Source organism: Vespula vulgaris, chromosome 4 (assembly GCF_905475345.1).
Source record: "Vespula vulgaris chromosome 4, iyVesVulg1.1, whole genome shotgun sequence".
NCBI lineage: Eukaryota > Metazoa > Arthropoda > Insecta > Hymenoptera > Vespidae > Vespula > Vespula vulgaris.
The window spans coordinates 4204630-4220695 of NC_066589.1; the positions used below are offsets into that span (position 1 = coordinate 4204630).

Genomic DNA, 16066 nt, shown 5'->3' on the forward strand with positions numbered 1-16066 from the left:
TTATTAATAGCAAAGACGTTCTTCAAAAAAATAATGATAAATTTTCCAATGTCGTTAAAACATTAACGACATCGTCGGTCTCACGTACAACTAATCAACGACACTCGATCGATAAAAATACATTGGAAGAAAAAATAACATGCAGTTCTAAATATGCAACTTGTTATAAACTGAAAGTAAAACGATTTCAAAATATATCAATAATTTTTCAATACTTCTGCGCGATAAATTCATGTCAGCTTTATCTCTTGTAGGATACTGGGAAAATGCATTTACGAGTGCAGACTTATCTCGAGAAAAAAAAGATTTCAAAGCTCTTCGACTTCCTAATTGGTCATCTTCTTGTAGAGGAATCACCCGATCCAATTCAATACCTAGAAAAACTTCTTAAGGAATGCTTACTGTACAGATCGGGCGTAAAAGAGCCGCCATTATTATTTAAAACAAGGTAGATATATGTATATTCATATTCTCCTTTATACCAGCATTACTTTAGATCTTGAAACGTAGGCACATTAGAAGTATATTTCAATCGCTTGGTCCAGACAATTGCAATACCATTTCTTTAAATAAATATATAACCGGCATGACTATATTAGGCATCTGTGATTACGAACCAAATCCTTTCGAGTGTATGCCTGGACATGTGCATTGGCATACATTCAAAACAGAAGCGTAAGTATGACGACGATTATTATTTAAAGAATTTTTTTTATATATGTATTGTTATAAAACATCAGATTGATATATAATAGAATATATGATACGTAATACAAACTTAAAATTTCTTAGAGGATAATGTTAATAATTTACTTGAACAATTATTATCGTATATATACAGAAAAAAATGTTTGGAAAAAACTCTTGACGATATAATCGGCAAGAATGACATATAAAAAACTACCGAGCTATTCATATTCTTTGCATCAACATACGGAATACAAATTCAAAAAGTTTGATTGAAAGGCGCCAATTCAAACATATTTAAATCGATTCAGAGTATTTACAAATTTTTCCGCTGGGTGGCGTTTCGTCAAGTGTAAGACCCTTTCCCCCCACCATCCTACCTTATACGTCAGTTAGATTTGTCGTGCGTATCGCACAAGTAGTAGCATCGGGTGCCATTGTGTCGAACAGCTCCGTCGAGTAAACTTGCGTCTGTATTTGCCCGTAAGAGAACTATTATATACGAAGGAACGAAGAGATATATTTGATATACAACGCATATCGTATAAAGAAAGAAGACGAGCTTTATTATAAACACAGTTTCGACGATTATACATAAAACGTACTTTGAAGCAAGAAACATATCCTCGATCGTGTTGTACGCAATACACACGTGCGTTTGCCTCGAGCTTGATCACTATATATACACAATGCGATGATCGCCGATGATACGCAACGAAATCATAAAGAAACTCTTTCGCGCGTCAACGAACACGAAACGAGCGTACGGAAAGGAGCCAACGACTTTCGAGAGAACGCCTAATCCAACGGTACAACCTGTTAGTCGCTTCTAGACCCGTCTTCTAAAATCAACATTGGAATGGACCACCTACTTCACGAACTAACTCTACGTATCTAAGAATCTTTAGAAAAGTAAGGGCAGTTCAAGGGGACAATTTTTCAAGGAGAAATCACCGACGAGTTTTAGAAAAAATGCAAATGTCGTTGTCGAGGGACTCGAAAGGACAGCCGTAACGAGCGTCGTCAGCAGCTACAGTAATACATACATATCAATAGAAAAGGAGATAAAATAAGGAAACAAAAAGAAAAGAAAGAAAGAAAACGAAAAAAAGAAAAACAAAACGAAGAAAGAAGACAACTCGAGAAAGATGAAACTAATCGGTCCTTCCCGTTTTGCGACGTTGACACTGTCCCTTATCTTCCTCGTAGGCGGTATAATACCTACAGTACCATCGCAGGAGCATGCCGCCCTTCTGCCTGCCGACGAGTGCGATTGGATCGGAAGGTTAGTGGTTATTTCTTCTTTTCGCTTCTCTTCATCTTCCTCTTCGTCTTTCTTCGTCTTCTTCCCGCGCTGCCGATTTTCGATCTCCTTTCGTGAGTTCGTTCCGTCTCACTTAAGCTCGTTCCCCTTCTTATTTGTTTGTTTCTTTCTTTCTTTTTTTCTATCTATCCTCTTTGCGATTCCGTTGCCTAGCACGTTCTCCTTGGCATCGTAAACCACCTTATTTGGTAGCTTTCGGATATATCTGGATATATCTTTGCGTTTTATATCGAGAAGATTCTTGATTTATTCTTCTTTCGAATAAAATCGTTATAAGCATATAAAGTTTTTTTTTCCCTGTGAGGAATACAAGGTAAATTTATTTTGCAGTTTCTTTTTTTTTTTTTTTTTTTTCTTAATATTTATATGTAGAGAATATATAGAGTTAACTCTATCGACAACGTCGATACTTTCTAACATTTTTACGTCTACGAACGTCTCACGTGACAAGCACGATTTATTTATATCCGTTTAGTTTCGATATATATTCACTCACGAATTTTTGAAGGATTTTAAACTATTAGTTTGTTGGAAAGGTGGAAGATAAAAGATAATACTGCGTATCATTATATAATTTGGCTCACGAATTATTATAGATTAGAAAAAGAATTATATAAGATTTAATCAACAATTCAATATACAACCTAATCGAAATGTCACGTTTTACGAGAATCATTTATCATTAGTGGCAACAGTCAATAGATTATAATAGAGACAAAAGTACGATAAGAAAGAAAAACGACCGTTTATAACTGTTATGATGAGTTTGCTCTAGTTCCGTCTCTGATCTGGATCATAGCGATTCGCTCTTGTTTCAATTCGATTATCGAGCCGAGGATCGTACCGTTTGTATCGGAGAATATAGCAATCTTTCTCTATTGATATTTAAAAAAAGAAAACAAGTTCTATCTCTAAAGATCCATTTAATTTTTAGTCCCTCCGACTTTTATGGAATCCGATTTTCAATGTAGAAACGAATTTTACAACTCTAGTCATTTATCTTCTTTTTATTTCTTTTTTTTTTTTTAGGATACTTATATTAAAGTGAACACATTTGTTTTATTAATCTTCTTTCTCATGAATTTTTATTCGATTACGATTAGTTAAACGAAAATGACAAACTATTCATATATATATATGTATATACTATATATACGCCATATTTTTGTTTTGTAATGAACGATTATAATCGCAAAACATCTACACGTTTGTTTAGTGTCGTTGAAAATAATGTTAGAAAATTGTTCGGAATGGAAGAAAAATGAATAGTTTTCTAAAAATAATATGATACGACAAAATTATAAATCTTTCGAATCCGTTATAAGAATGTAAGAGAAAAATGCCCGTTAGTCGTTGGCCGACGCGTCCGTTAATGCGTTTGCACATTAACGTTTGTTTACACCGTATTCAATGTCGATGCTATCGCGATTTATTCTCGTGAAGATTATTAACCTTCTCGCGAGTTGCGCTTGACGGATTTTCGCAGTTTTTCGCACTAACTAGCAATTTCCCAGAAGAGAATCCGTAATTAACATCGTCGCACCTTACGTATATACCATTTCGTATAATTTACCAGTAGCGAGAAAGTCGCGTAATCTCGTCGAATGTTTCCATGTTTTACATGGAAAAATATACATTTAATGTTTTCACTTATATATCTTTCTCTTTTCTTTTTCCTTGAGAAAAACAAAATGAAAAACAGAGATAAATAAATAAGACTGAAACTAAGCTACATAAGACTCAGTACCAGATTCAATCTTATTTATATTTGATCTTGTTCAAATCCATCAAACGCATACAACCAAATTTAATACATATACAATTTCTAAAGAATTTAATTACATTTAACAAATATCTATAACTAACGTAGTTTCTTTAGTTGCTGGTTTACTTACAAAATGAAACATTATTTTTTGAAATTGTATATTCTTATTATCGAACAGAGTATTTCTTATCCTATAAATATAAAAGACATGATCGCAATAATTTAATTCAACAAAAATCAAAGTTTAATTAACCTAGTTTAACAAGAATGTACATTATCCTAAAAACCGGCATTGCAGATAGGAATCTTATTTCTGCTCCGTTAAATCGTTCGAGCGTTTTAGAAAGAATATGAGTGAAGTTGTAATATCGGAGATTACTGTGACGAGAACTAGCCATCTCTGACTTCGTCGTCGTCGTCGTCGTCGTCGTCGTCGTCATCGTCGTCATCGTCGTCATCGTCGTCGTCATGTTGTCGTTGGCAGTGTGGCTAAGCGCGAAAGTATGCATCGAATCGAATGAAATTCATGAGGACGGTGCGGCAGCTAGCCGGACGAGCGGGACTGCGAAGGACTACCAGCTTCTGCGTATACACACATACATACACTTATATTCGTCTTACTCTTTGTTCATCACGCTTGTCCCTCATGTATATGTATACATATACATATACATACGATATAACCAGTTAAGCATTTACATGGAATTACTTCTTAGGCTATTTAAAAATATAAAATATCTATAAAAAAAAATTAATCAATTTTAATGAGAGATATAACAAGAAACTTGATTTTCCTGTAATATCATTAGTTGCAAAGATTTCTATTGCATTTCTTTTATTTATTTATTTATTTATTTATTTATTTTTTTTTTGACATGATCTATTTGTATTACTGTTATCTTATATTTCAAGGTTGGTTCAATAATCTTAATTAGAAATATATATATATATATGTTTATGTATCAATAACGAAAGAAAAGTAAAAAAATAAAAGCTTATATCGGTTACTACGTTTCAACGATCGAATTTTAATTCGATACCACTATTCTTTGGAGTATCCGACAAAGGATTAATCTACTACTAATACGTATATATATTTACATATTTCATGCACTTTTCGAGGCAGTTAAAAAAATATTCGGGCTGTTGCCATTTCATTACACGTCCATGACTTCATGAACTTTTTATAACGTCGAATGACGTCACTGGATATCCGCGTTCTTCGATACAGATCATATACACACACACACACATTATATATATACCATATAAAATCTGTATTTTATAAATATATTTGTACACATCGACTCGTTATCGCTTTATGTTATTTCGTATGTTTAAGCAGACTATGCGACATTCTAGTCATACGGGCAGTATTTGATGCTAACAACCAAGGCGTTTACATGAAACACTGTAAGACTGAAACTCGAGACGCCGCCGAATTCACGCTCGAAAGGGTTTACGGTAATTCAAGACACTTTGTCAGGACAGTCTCTTTTCTAAAACTCGTCGTGATTGCTTCATATAGAAAGAAAGAAATAAAGAAAAAAAAAAAAACAAGAAATGAAATGGTTCGGATACGTTGCTAGTAATCCTCTGAAAAGAAGCTTTCCAAGAAGAAGAGAGAAAGAGGAAGAAGAGAAGAAGATTTATTTGATCGTTCCTCGAGATCGTTATCTGCGCGCCCACGTGCTTTTTACGTCAGAATAGAAGCATACATTACTTAAACTTAGGATATACTCGTCAACGAAACGAGCTTGTCGCGTCTTTTCTTATAGAATATACGTTCTACATTGTCCAGTACTTTATCCAAAAATATACATGATGCGCGTGTGTTACATATTTGTTGCGTTCACGGACTTACATTCGATATAACGGATTCGAGAATCGTATCGATAAGTATAGAAGCTGAGACTTATCCGGTTTTGTACGAAAGAAAAATGTCGATCTCTTTTCATATACAACTCGAATACCGTTTCGGTTCATAAAACTGGCAAATAGAAACGGCGATAGAGGCGATAATAAGTTTTTCACCTATGTTGCTGGTAGAGCTTAGAGAAAGAGAAAGAGAGAGAGAGAGAGAGAGAGAGAGAGAAAAAGAGAGAAAGGGAAAGAGAGAAAGAGAGAGAGAGATCGGTCCATGTTACCTTGTACTAGTGGAGTATAAAAGGGGTGGGGTAAGGGAAGAAAAGTCGTTGGTCTTAACAGAATGCTATACCCGTCGTACGCCTTACGGAAACCTGTTTCCGCTTCTGCGACAAAGAGGCGAGGAAAGGGGAACGTGCCCGGCTGTCTATACACACCGTTCTGCTTTACCGTACGTGTCAGTCTTGTCTAAAAGAGGGTAAGTGAGCGTGGTAGCCGCACGAAGCAGCGCCGACTATGGCTATGGAGGCGCGTGGCCCACTCCACGCCTTCTCTCTTCGTTTCTTATACTTCTCTTTTTCTCTTTCTCTGCCTTCTCTTTCTCTCTGTATATATATATATATGTGTATTTTTTTTTTTTTTAGACCAGTCTACTCTATCTCTTTCTTTCTTTCTTATTTTTCTTCGTATACTCATACATATCTCCTTCTCGCTTTGCATATAGGTATATGCTCCGTATTTAGACACACTTTTCAACCGACTCTAGATTACATTCGTTTGTAGGGCCGTCCTTGGACACTCAATTTCTATATTTATTCCTATTTATCTCGAGTGTGCCTCTCCCTTTCCAAATATTATATTTTATCACGAAAGTCTCTTTAAATAAAACTTTTCTCTCTTATCTTATCGGCCATCTTTATTCTTTTCACGTAGAGAACGTGATATTTGTTGAATATTATATCGATTAAAATTTTTCGATGGTACAGGCATAGAGATCGTAGAACACATTTAATTCTTAATAGATCAGATAATTTATTGTCTTGAGGGAATACATTTTTTTCTTTTCTTTTTTTTTTTCATTATACATTTATTCTGTACGTATTCGGAATGAAAATTGAATGGACGTGAATTTGCGAGAGAGGAATCGAATTGAGTTTGCTTTGTATACTCGAAACAAACTCGACAAAAATAACGACTGTCGACGTTTGTAATATGTGGTTTACGACTCGTAGCAATTATAGATAAATGCACACACCCATTCCAGTTTGAATGGATATATTCGGGTTATCCTATCTTTTGAAGTCTAAACGTAATTTATACCATTTTTGAGTAAATATAAAATATTTTGAAAATATACGTAACACAGAGATAAACTTATGATCGATTTCTTTATGAAGTTTTCGATCGATTCAGTCATTATTTTCTTCTGAATTACAACGTCGAATATTTTAACAAATTTTCAAGATTTCGTCACATTCAATCACCTCCCAAGCACACCAGTTGAAGCATAAAATATTGAAAGAAAATAATACAAAATATGTTATCGTCGGATACAGAAGATAAAAGAAAAGCTTTGTTTCGTTTTAGCGGTGGAGGTGGTCGGGGTGTACGACCCGTTTATCTTCGATGTTCAAGAGGGACCGTTTTATGGCGTTATCCTCGAGGAGCCTTGAGGATAGTCTTATCAGTGGCTGCAGCGATAAGCAGTTCAGCGATTGGATCTCGATCTGGTACTGCAGGTGTCCTTTTGGCAAACGGAAACGGAGTTAATGAAACTGGACCCAAATCCAAGTCCGGATCAAGTGGTTTTCGTGTTTGCGTTAAGGCTTCCGGTCCAACAAGAATATATTTGGAAAGCAACGGTACGCTTAGGCCAGTTTATTCTCCGCGAGACGGAAAAAACGAGGCCTCTCATCGTTGTTTCTATACGAAAAAACAACGTACAGCTCTCTACGTCGAGGCTGACGAGCTCACGGCAAATAATAATCGCGCGAAGTTACAATACGACGTCGAGCCGTTCGTTGTTAATCATAGCACACCGGACGAGTCCGACGAGGAGGCGGAATGTAGACCTTGCTCAATGGAGGAACTCGCTGAGGCTTATTGTCAGAGTGACCTTGTTGCTAGAGGTACCGTCACCGCTGTGCAAAGGAAGCCCGAACTCGAAGCTGCCGAATTAATTTTTAGGATAACGAAGACTCTTCACAGAGTCGAGGAAACTGAGGTAATCCTTTTTTCTTTGTAGACTTAAAAAGTCAACATTTTCAATGGAGCTTGAACAAATTCTTAAGACGTATATTCTGGAAGCAGAGTCCTTCGACCGAGATAGTTTTGTCTCATGTACATACGAAGCATCAGTTTCCAAAGAAGAATTGTTCTGTTTTCCATATGTGAGCGAATGCGTTAAAACACAGTCCTTTGATACCATATATATGTAGATTCAAACTGATATCAAATCAAGTCTGAACGGTTCTGTTGAAGATAAGTTGAAAGAAAAACCAATTAGAACAAGTTGTTGTGTGAAGTATAAGTTTCCAAGTAAACATTGTTCTGATCCTTATATGTTACTACTAACATTCTCATGTGTTTGTTCTTGTTTGACTTGTTTCTTAACAGACCAACGAGGTGTTCTCCATTCTTCCGAATCCTCATCTCGAAAAGAGCATCCGTGTAAGAGTTTCCTCTGCTTGTGACGCTCGACACGGCCAGGGCGAATTCGTAATAATGGCTCGTAGAAGACTCGGCGACCTTACTCTTGTTTGTGCACCAAGACTGGAAACTTGGGCCGAAGCCGTGCGCGAATCGATCACTGCACCATGTCTGCTAAAAAGCTAGCGGTTGAAAGACTATTGGCATGCTCTCATCAATCTCCTCTTATCATTGCAATTATATGTATAAAGCTTTTTTCCACCACTAGATATCGGAATCGTACGAGTTCCAAAAATAGTTTCAGTAAGCACAACGCTGTATGTATCTATGATGTAGGAAGAAACACAAGAAGAGATAAACGTGCTAACGCGTATCATTTGAGATTTTGAAGATCACACAAAATCACCGTTTATCTTACAGATTATTTATATTTTTTTACGAGCGTGTGCTTACCGAGATAATTCTCAAAAGAATATTGAGAAGGATTTACAATCTTTATCTGTATCTATATATAAGATATATATTTTTATCTATATATATAGAATATATTTTATACGATGTACACGCCTTACACGAGTAAGTGTACTTCGTGCGCAAGATGTCGATCTCTAAACTGTGATATTATTCTTTTATAGGAGGAATAACGTGACGCATATATTATCTTAATCAATAAATTTGTACTAAACTAGCCTGTTTATCATCTTTAACATCGTACGTAATAGAAGAGCAAAAAGAAAGTATGCTCACTTCTGTATTCTCGAAGGAACTTTATTTTCCTTTACGCGAGAGCTTCCGCTGAGTAGCTATGATCTCTATCCATATATTCGCTTTGATAATCGTTTATTGTTTGTTTGCATTACATACGGTATCATCGCTTCGAACTTAACGCAACACAATTGACAGGTCTGCAATCGTATTATTTCATAATAAGGAACTTATACAAATTAGAATCGAAGTAAATTTCAAAGACGAAATAACCGCAAGAAGACGTTGTTTTTATAAAACGTATGTATAATGACGTCAAAAGAATTGTGCACAAATCATCACGTGCTATTATCATAAATACGTCCGCAAAGTAGTTCTCTATCTTTTACATGTCGTGTAGAAACATTTCTATGTTCGGACTTTCACTCGACCAATTTCCTTTAACTGCAAGTAGCACGAGGTATTCTTTTATAGCAAACGCTCACTATCGACTTTCAAATCGAGTTTTAGTGAGGCTTGTATATAAGTACACGTAAAAGAGTTATCTTTATTGATTCTTCAATTTTTTGTTTATTTTGTATAACAGAAATATTTGAAAATTGTTATTTTTATTTTTCCACCTTGAATATCAAATATAGCTCCTGCTTTCAATTAATTCAACAAGTAATGAAACGTATTTGTTAATCTTGTAAATTTGTATTAATAGAGAGTTAATATGAAATATTATTTTAGTAAAAAAAATATATATTTATATACTTATTTAATTTCACAATACGATACTTAGTATTTTTTCCAAAATCATACTTATTATTTACCGCTGCTCTTTAAAAATATATTTTTGCATCGATTGAACTTTCAAGGTGGACTAATTACAGATCAGTTTTTTCTTTCTTTCTTTCTTTTTTTTTATTGTATATAATTAAAACGTTTCTTCGACTACAACATTACTAATCCTTTTATAATTGCACGGTAATAAAATATAGACATCAAATTTAAAAATCTATGCAAAAATTTACATCTTGTGAATACATTTGCGCTTATTACACGTCGTTCAAAAAGATTTACGTTGTGACATAAGGATAATTTGGACATAGTGATATAACAAGGTCATCCATGTTCGGTAAAACGACAATTTTTTCGAATTCTCGGAGCAATTTAGTTTCGATCCATTTTGTCACATAACCGATATTTAATATTCTTTCGCCTACAGCAGGTGTTACAGTAATCGAAATTCTCGGTGTTGGCTTAAAACCATACCAAAGCCGATCAGACGGTGGTGGTGGAATGTTTACAGATAAGCAACCTTCTATACCAGAGACACTGACCGTTAATCGAATTTCAGTGTTAGAAACACCTTCCATTGCCTTTCGCACATAAGATAATTCGGTCGCCTGAAAAACAAGTTATACATGCACTGATTTCAATTTTTTGTTCTTTATCATTTAATTTAGTTTATAATAATGTTGTTTCTATTGTTAAAATATATTTGTCAGAAATATACTTACATGCTGAAAGTATTTACTTGCAGCCAATCTATCTACCATACTAAGGAACTTTTTCCCTGAAGACTGGGTGGAGCTGCAAAGAGTACATTTTCAAAGTAAATACATATATGTGGTAAGAATGTAAGTTATCGATAAGAAGAGAGATTTACGGTGTATCTTTTGACGTTGTATACATCGTCATATTGGATTTATCATCGTCCTCGGTTGAGGTTTCTGGACTATCTTCTACATCACTGTCAAACATAGGTGACCTGATTGTCTTTGACTTTTCTCCAGCTATCAAATCACTAGAATTACTGGACATGGAACCAGCCCTGGTTAATTTCATAAGATTTAGTTTTGTTTCGATAGTCATAGTTAAGCATCCCTTATATAATACATTCAAATCGATCCAGAGCCCTCGTTCATCTATTATTGGCTTTGATGTGTCTTGAATAAATGGTGCTCTCTGACCTATGAGCATATCTGTTACTGATAAACTCTCCATAAAATACGGTAATTTTATATTAGAAAGTTTTCGCTGAATTTTGTCTTGAATCAGATTTATAGTTTCAGAACATTTGTGCATGTCGAACAATATACGACCCAATAAACAATTAAGCCATGTCATGTCATACATGGAAAGAGGAGGATCGATTTCGGTAATCGGAGTTGTCGAAACAGTCTAAAATATTAAATTGCTGTAAATTCTTTGCATTAAAAACATATAATAATTTATTTTGTGTGCAACATATTTCTTTATACTTACATCAAGGTACTGAGTCATATATGCGTTGTAATTGAGTTCTGGAGGACGGTCAAAAGCAGGACTCGGCGATGTCGGAACTTTCGATTCGTTGATAGTTTGTTGTGACTGAGACTGATTTAAACTATCGTTCATTGTTGGGATAGAACTTCTTTTTTTACAGCTTGCTGCAATGATCAAACGTCTATACCTATGATTAATAATAAAGAGTGAAGATATGAATACGAGTATGTCATATTATGGTAAAGGTGATTTTATTACCAATCTTCTTTTTGACGATCAGCTCTTGCAAAAATATATAGCTTGCATATATCATTTTGGTCATTTTCACTGTGATCTATGAAAGAGTTCTTCAGATTCCGTGTATGTGTAAAATCTTCATCGGTTTCGTCTCCATCATCTTCTTCGTCGATTTCATCCTCAGCCTCTTGTTCTATTTGTTCTTCATCCTCTTTAATCTCTTCTTTCTCCTTTTTTTTATCTAGCTGATTTTCTGTATCTTCCTCTATAATCGTTTTGTTATTTTTAATAGTATTAGTTTCTTTGTTATAACAGTCTTTCAAAGCAACATTTTCAATCAGAGCTCCCTTTTCTATCGTAATACAAATTGGATACTTTTTGCTCCATCTCCTGTATAATAAAAATGGTGATATTTAAAGACATTTTGCTTGAAATAGGAAGTTTGTTCATGTTTTTCAAACTAAAAACAAAAAAAAAGAATAATCGTAAATATGAATAATTTGGACTGCTTTTATCACTACTGCCTGTAACTACGAAGTAATTACCAATTGGAAAAAGGTGTTCTAAATAGGTCGTAGGAATATCAATTACTTATTCACTTGACCAACTTTCAGTACCATGTATAGTCCGATACATATCAATACTCTATTAAATGTGAAGTACAAGTCACCAGTATACCTTCTTCTAATAAGACCTTCAGGAAGTAATTCTATCTTTGCAGCAGCCAGGTTATAAGTTCTTCTCCGAGTGAACTTGAGTTTGTGCTTTGGTTCATCCCAAACAGCCCTTTTTGGTATTCTCATTCTAGTTTCCATTATGCGCAATGTTTCACCCTCTAGTCTGAAATAAACAGACTTTGTGCGTGCCACGTGATAATTTTGCGGGTCATATAAGTATGGTAACTCATTTAACCATCCCTCAAATCTCTCTAAAACTGCGTGCTCCTCTACTGCAGGTATTTCTACGACTGGAACCTTATGTTTTGATATATCATTGTCTTCAGGTACAGCTGTTAATATTCTTTTCATGCTTGCTACTGTATTATATACTGTAACAGATGCGAGCACACCACCAACAAAGCCAAGAATATATTCCGGAAATGGAACAAGGTAGTAAGAACAAGCGATTACCATAGTGAAAACAAATATTCGATGGAACAACTGATGGAGTAGTTCATTTTTAAGCCATGCGAATGTTGGTTTAGGTTCTGTCCTAGGTGAAAACAGGATTGTGTGTAATAATGATTGGTTGAATGTATCATGCAGTTTTTTATCATTATTTTTTATATCAATACATTTAATATCTGGTGGATTACTCTGCACTTTGTCATCTGTTCCATTAAGAAAACTTTCATTCAACTCAGCAGCTTCTACTCCACTTTCAATACTATCTTCTTCTGAATTTTTTGTTTTTATACCAACTTTTATATTAGAGAAACTCATAAATCTGCTACTATCTTCTTTAATATCAGCAAGTGGAATAGCTTCTTCTTTCTCTTGTTTTTCAGAAATACTTTTTTCAGTTGGTATTACATCTATTAAATCTTCTGAATCACTAATACTTGAATTTTCCTTACTATGTCTACATGCTTTTTTGTGTTCACTTTTTATTTCATAAAGTTTTTCCTCAAATGTTTTTGTAATTTTTCCTTTAATCTCCGATAGTACTCTCCAAGGATCCGAAGATTGAGATGTCCCTTCAGACAAATTTCCATCAATACTAGAAGACCTTTGCTCTAACTTACTTTCCATTTTCTCTTTATCAGTCTTTTTATCTGGAATTTTTGATGGCGATAAGGATAATTGAGATGAAACTTCTTCATTTTCCAAATCTTGTTGTTTTTCCTCATCTGTACTAAGGTACAGCTCCTCCAAATCATCATCATTTGCATGATAACGTATTATTGGAACAGATGTTGTAAATGGTTTACCTATATAAAAGAATATATATTTAATTTAGATAGGACAAGGTTATGACATTTACTGAAATATGTAATGTAGAAAATATTGGCATTTCTTTTCCTTTTTTTTTTGTTTTTTAGAAAATATTGACTAACTAAATATATTAAATTTATATTGTTATTTGTTTACTTATAAGGAACTTGATCTCCATATACAATATGGAGAATAGAGAGATTTAAAAACAATTCATTAGGAATACATGATAAACAATGATTCATTAATTTTCTGCAATATTTCGAAATAATATTCTTACCTTTAATCATACCCAATGTTATTTTTCCTGTATTTTGCTTAGAATTCATCATCAGCTGCTTGATATTGAATCTTTGATATGTGTCCTTGCACCATTACTATGGTTTAACGATCTGCGTTGCAATATAATTAGTATATAAAAACCAAACGCTTGATTAACATTTAATAGTCGTAAAGCTTATTATTATTAATAAGCGTAAACGTTTTATTCACATATTCTTTAATTTCAATATAACTCGTATAAAATTAGATAAAGTAAAACAAAGATAGCAAAATATTGATAATCGCTATGTTACTGTTAATCGGTAAAACTCTTTTTATCGTAAAAATTCTATCACAAGATTTATTTCACTTCACAATTGCTTATTAACTGCTGTTACATTACGAACGATGATATAAATTATTTGACGTTTTTAATGTGTTAACGTGCTTTATTTGGAGATCATTGATTGGTTGTCAGCACCGACCAATCTACCCAATCAATCTATAAGTTCGAAATTCAAACCATCGATCTAATGATTAGAATAAAAAATATTTACACGAATATGTAAATATTTATTAATGAAGTAATCTTAAAAAGAATGATCAAATTATAAACTTGTCGATAGAATCTTCGAAAAAGTTTACGGATATATCTTGCAAATATATTTAAAGTGAATTCATATTACAATGAACGTATGGAGATCACATCATTAGAAAATTCTAAAATGAACAAATTTAGCGATAGTTTCAAAAAACTAATTTTAGATTGGTAAAGACTGAAAAATTTGTCCTACAGAGTTTTATACATATAAACACGCCCTGTCTGGATACAGTGGAGCCAATATTATCGGAGAATGACTTGTGTATAAAAAAAGTATAGGGAAAGTATCGCAGTAGGCTATACTTAGAAAAATTTGCCAGGAAGTTCTACTATTTAAAATAACAAAAATATCACTCATAAAAATTAAGTAAGTATTCAGATTTTTTTCCTAATTTTTTAATTTTATTTTATTAATATAGACGAATATGGACAAGTAATTTATTCTTCTTACATATATATATATATATTATATATTATTTTTACAAAAATCAAAACATGAGTTCGTTTCTATATTATCTACGAGGTAAAATTCTCAACGCAATCTTTTTTTGTAGTTTAGTCTACTTTACATTATAATTATTACTATTAATACTGTATTGTAATGATAAGAAATAAAAAAAGAAATACATATCTATACACTTATATATTATATAAATTACGTATATCTTACAATATATATGATAATGATGATTTATAATAATAAAAAAAAAAAAAAACATTTAAAAGAACAAGGTAATATATAATAAATTTAATCGCTAATGTCTTACAAAGATCTCTGTCTTCTTTTTTGAGTATTTTCTATGTGTCACATTACATGATTATTATTCGCGCGAATTTTCAAGAAATTATGTCTTTCAATAATAAACATCGATGTTTTTTCTTTCGAAATATTTTAGATTAAAAAATTAATATTTTTGGTTATTTTATAATTGTTTAAACCATGTGTGATATACACAGAGTGGAATAAAATAATATTTAATAATTTAGTTAATTGTAATAATTATAATAATTAATAATGTAATTATTTAAACATTACATAGCTCGTAAGACACGTTAAATATAAAATAATTTCGATTTAATATGTCAATAGAATTAAATTTTGATCTCCAGGACGATAACTACGTTTAATACCAACAAAAACAAATGAACGTTTAACTGACTGTGACCTTTTTCGATCCAGTCTTGTTTTACACTCCGACGGGTGAACTTCGAAGCTGTCTCTTTCCGAGTGTGTTAGGTTAGAAAATAGTTAAAACGATCATTCTAATTAATTATTTTAATTTCTCTCAGGTGCGATCTATGGGTAAGGCTCGTGAATATGGACTCTTGAGTGAGATAATCTTTTTAGTAGCGCAATATCAATATTATTACTTTTAATCTAACCTATCATTTTATGATATAGTAATTGTTTTGTTAATCGTAACTTTCTACATCGAAGAAAAATAGAGTTTTTGCAAGAATTGACAACATATAAATCAAATTTTAAATGCGGAAAGTTAAATAAGAAAAAAATTAATTATTATTAACAGTACAGTTTACTTTGTAAGTGCACTAATTACAAAATAGCGGTACAAATACATTATAAGCGAATGAGATATATAATATAGAATGTATATTTAATTGCTATTATACTATATCTTTGTAAATAAAATGAATTAATTGTTAGTAGAGATTTTTATCAACAGTACAATCTTTAACAAAAGAATTTTTGCATTAAACAATCGTTCTAACCTATCTTTAAGATATCTTAAAGACATATAAACAATTCTTGTGCTAATGACAAA

General features: G+C 32.9%; 2 protein-coding genes across 2 annotated transcripts; one reads left to right on the top strand and one right to left on the bottom strand.

Annotated features, from left to right (window-relative positions):
* Positions 1-1083: 1083 nt before the first annotated feature.
* On the top strand, positions 1084-10513 carry LOC127063373 (meteorin-like protein). Its single transcript, XM_050993099.1, has 3 exons — positions 1084-1972; positions 7230-7866; positions 8259-10513. Exons 1-3 carry the CDS (start codon positions 1836-1838, stop codon positions 8475-8477), a joined length of 993 nt encoding a protein of 330 aa, XP_050849056.1. The 5' UTR covers positions 1084-1835; the 3' UTR covers positions 8478-10513.
* LOC127063367 (testis-expressed protein 2) lies at positions 9115-15938 on the bottom strand. The gene is made up of 7 exons (XM_050993089.1): positions 13701-15938; positions 12165-13416; positions 11508-11876; positions 11250-11436; positions 10651-11165; positions 10502-10574; positions 9115-10387 (listed from the first exon to the last, which is right to left on the bottom strand). The coding sequence occupies exons 1-7, from the start codon at positions 13750-13752 to the stop codon at positions 10058-10060; spliced, it is 2778 nt and encodes a 925-aa protein (XP_050849046.1). The 5' UTR covers positions 13753-15938; the 3' UTR covers positions 9115-10057.
* Between the last annotated feature and the right edge of the window lie 128 nt (positions 15939-16066).

Bases quoted from the DNA above. Each gene is read 5' to 3' on its own strand.
- LOC127063373 (XM_050993099.1), top strand. From the start codon at position 1,836: ATGAAACTAATCGGTCCTTCCCGTTTTGCGACGTTGACACTGTCCCTT. The intron at 1,973-7,229 runs GTTAGTGGTTAT...GTTTCGTTTTAG, and splicing joins GAGTGCGATTGGATCGGAAG to CGGTGGAGGTGGTCGGGGTG. The intron at 7,867-8,258 runs GTAATCCTTTTT...GTTTCTTAACAG, and splicing joins ACAGAGTCGAGGAAACTGAG to ACCAACGAGGTGTTCTCCAT.
- LOC127063367 (XM_050993089.1), bottom strand. From the start codon at position 13,752: ATGATGAATTCTAAGCAAAATACAGGAAAAATAACATTGGGTATGATT. The intron at 11,877-12,164 runs GTATACTGGTGA...TTTATTATACAG, and splicing joins GAAGGTCTTATTAGAAGAAG to GAGATGGAGCAAAAAGTATC. The intron at 10,388-10,501 runs GTAAGTATATTT...CTTGTTTTTCAG, and splicing joins CAAGTAAATACTTTCAGCAT to GCGACCGAATTATCTTATGT.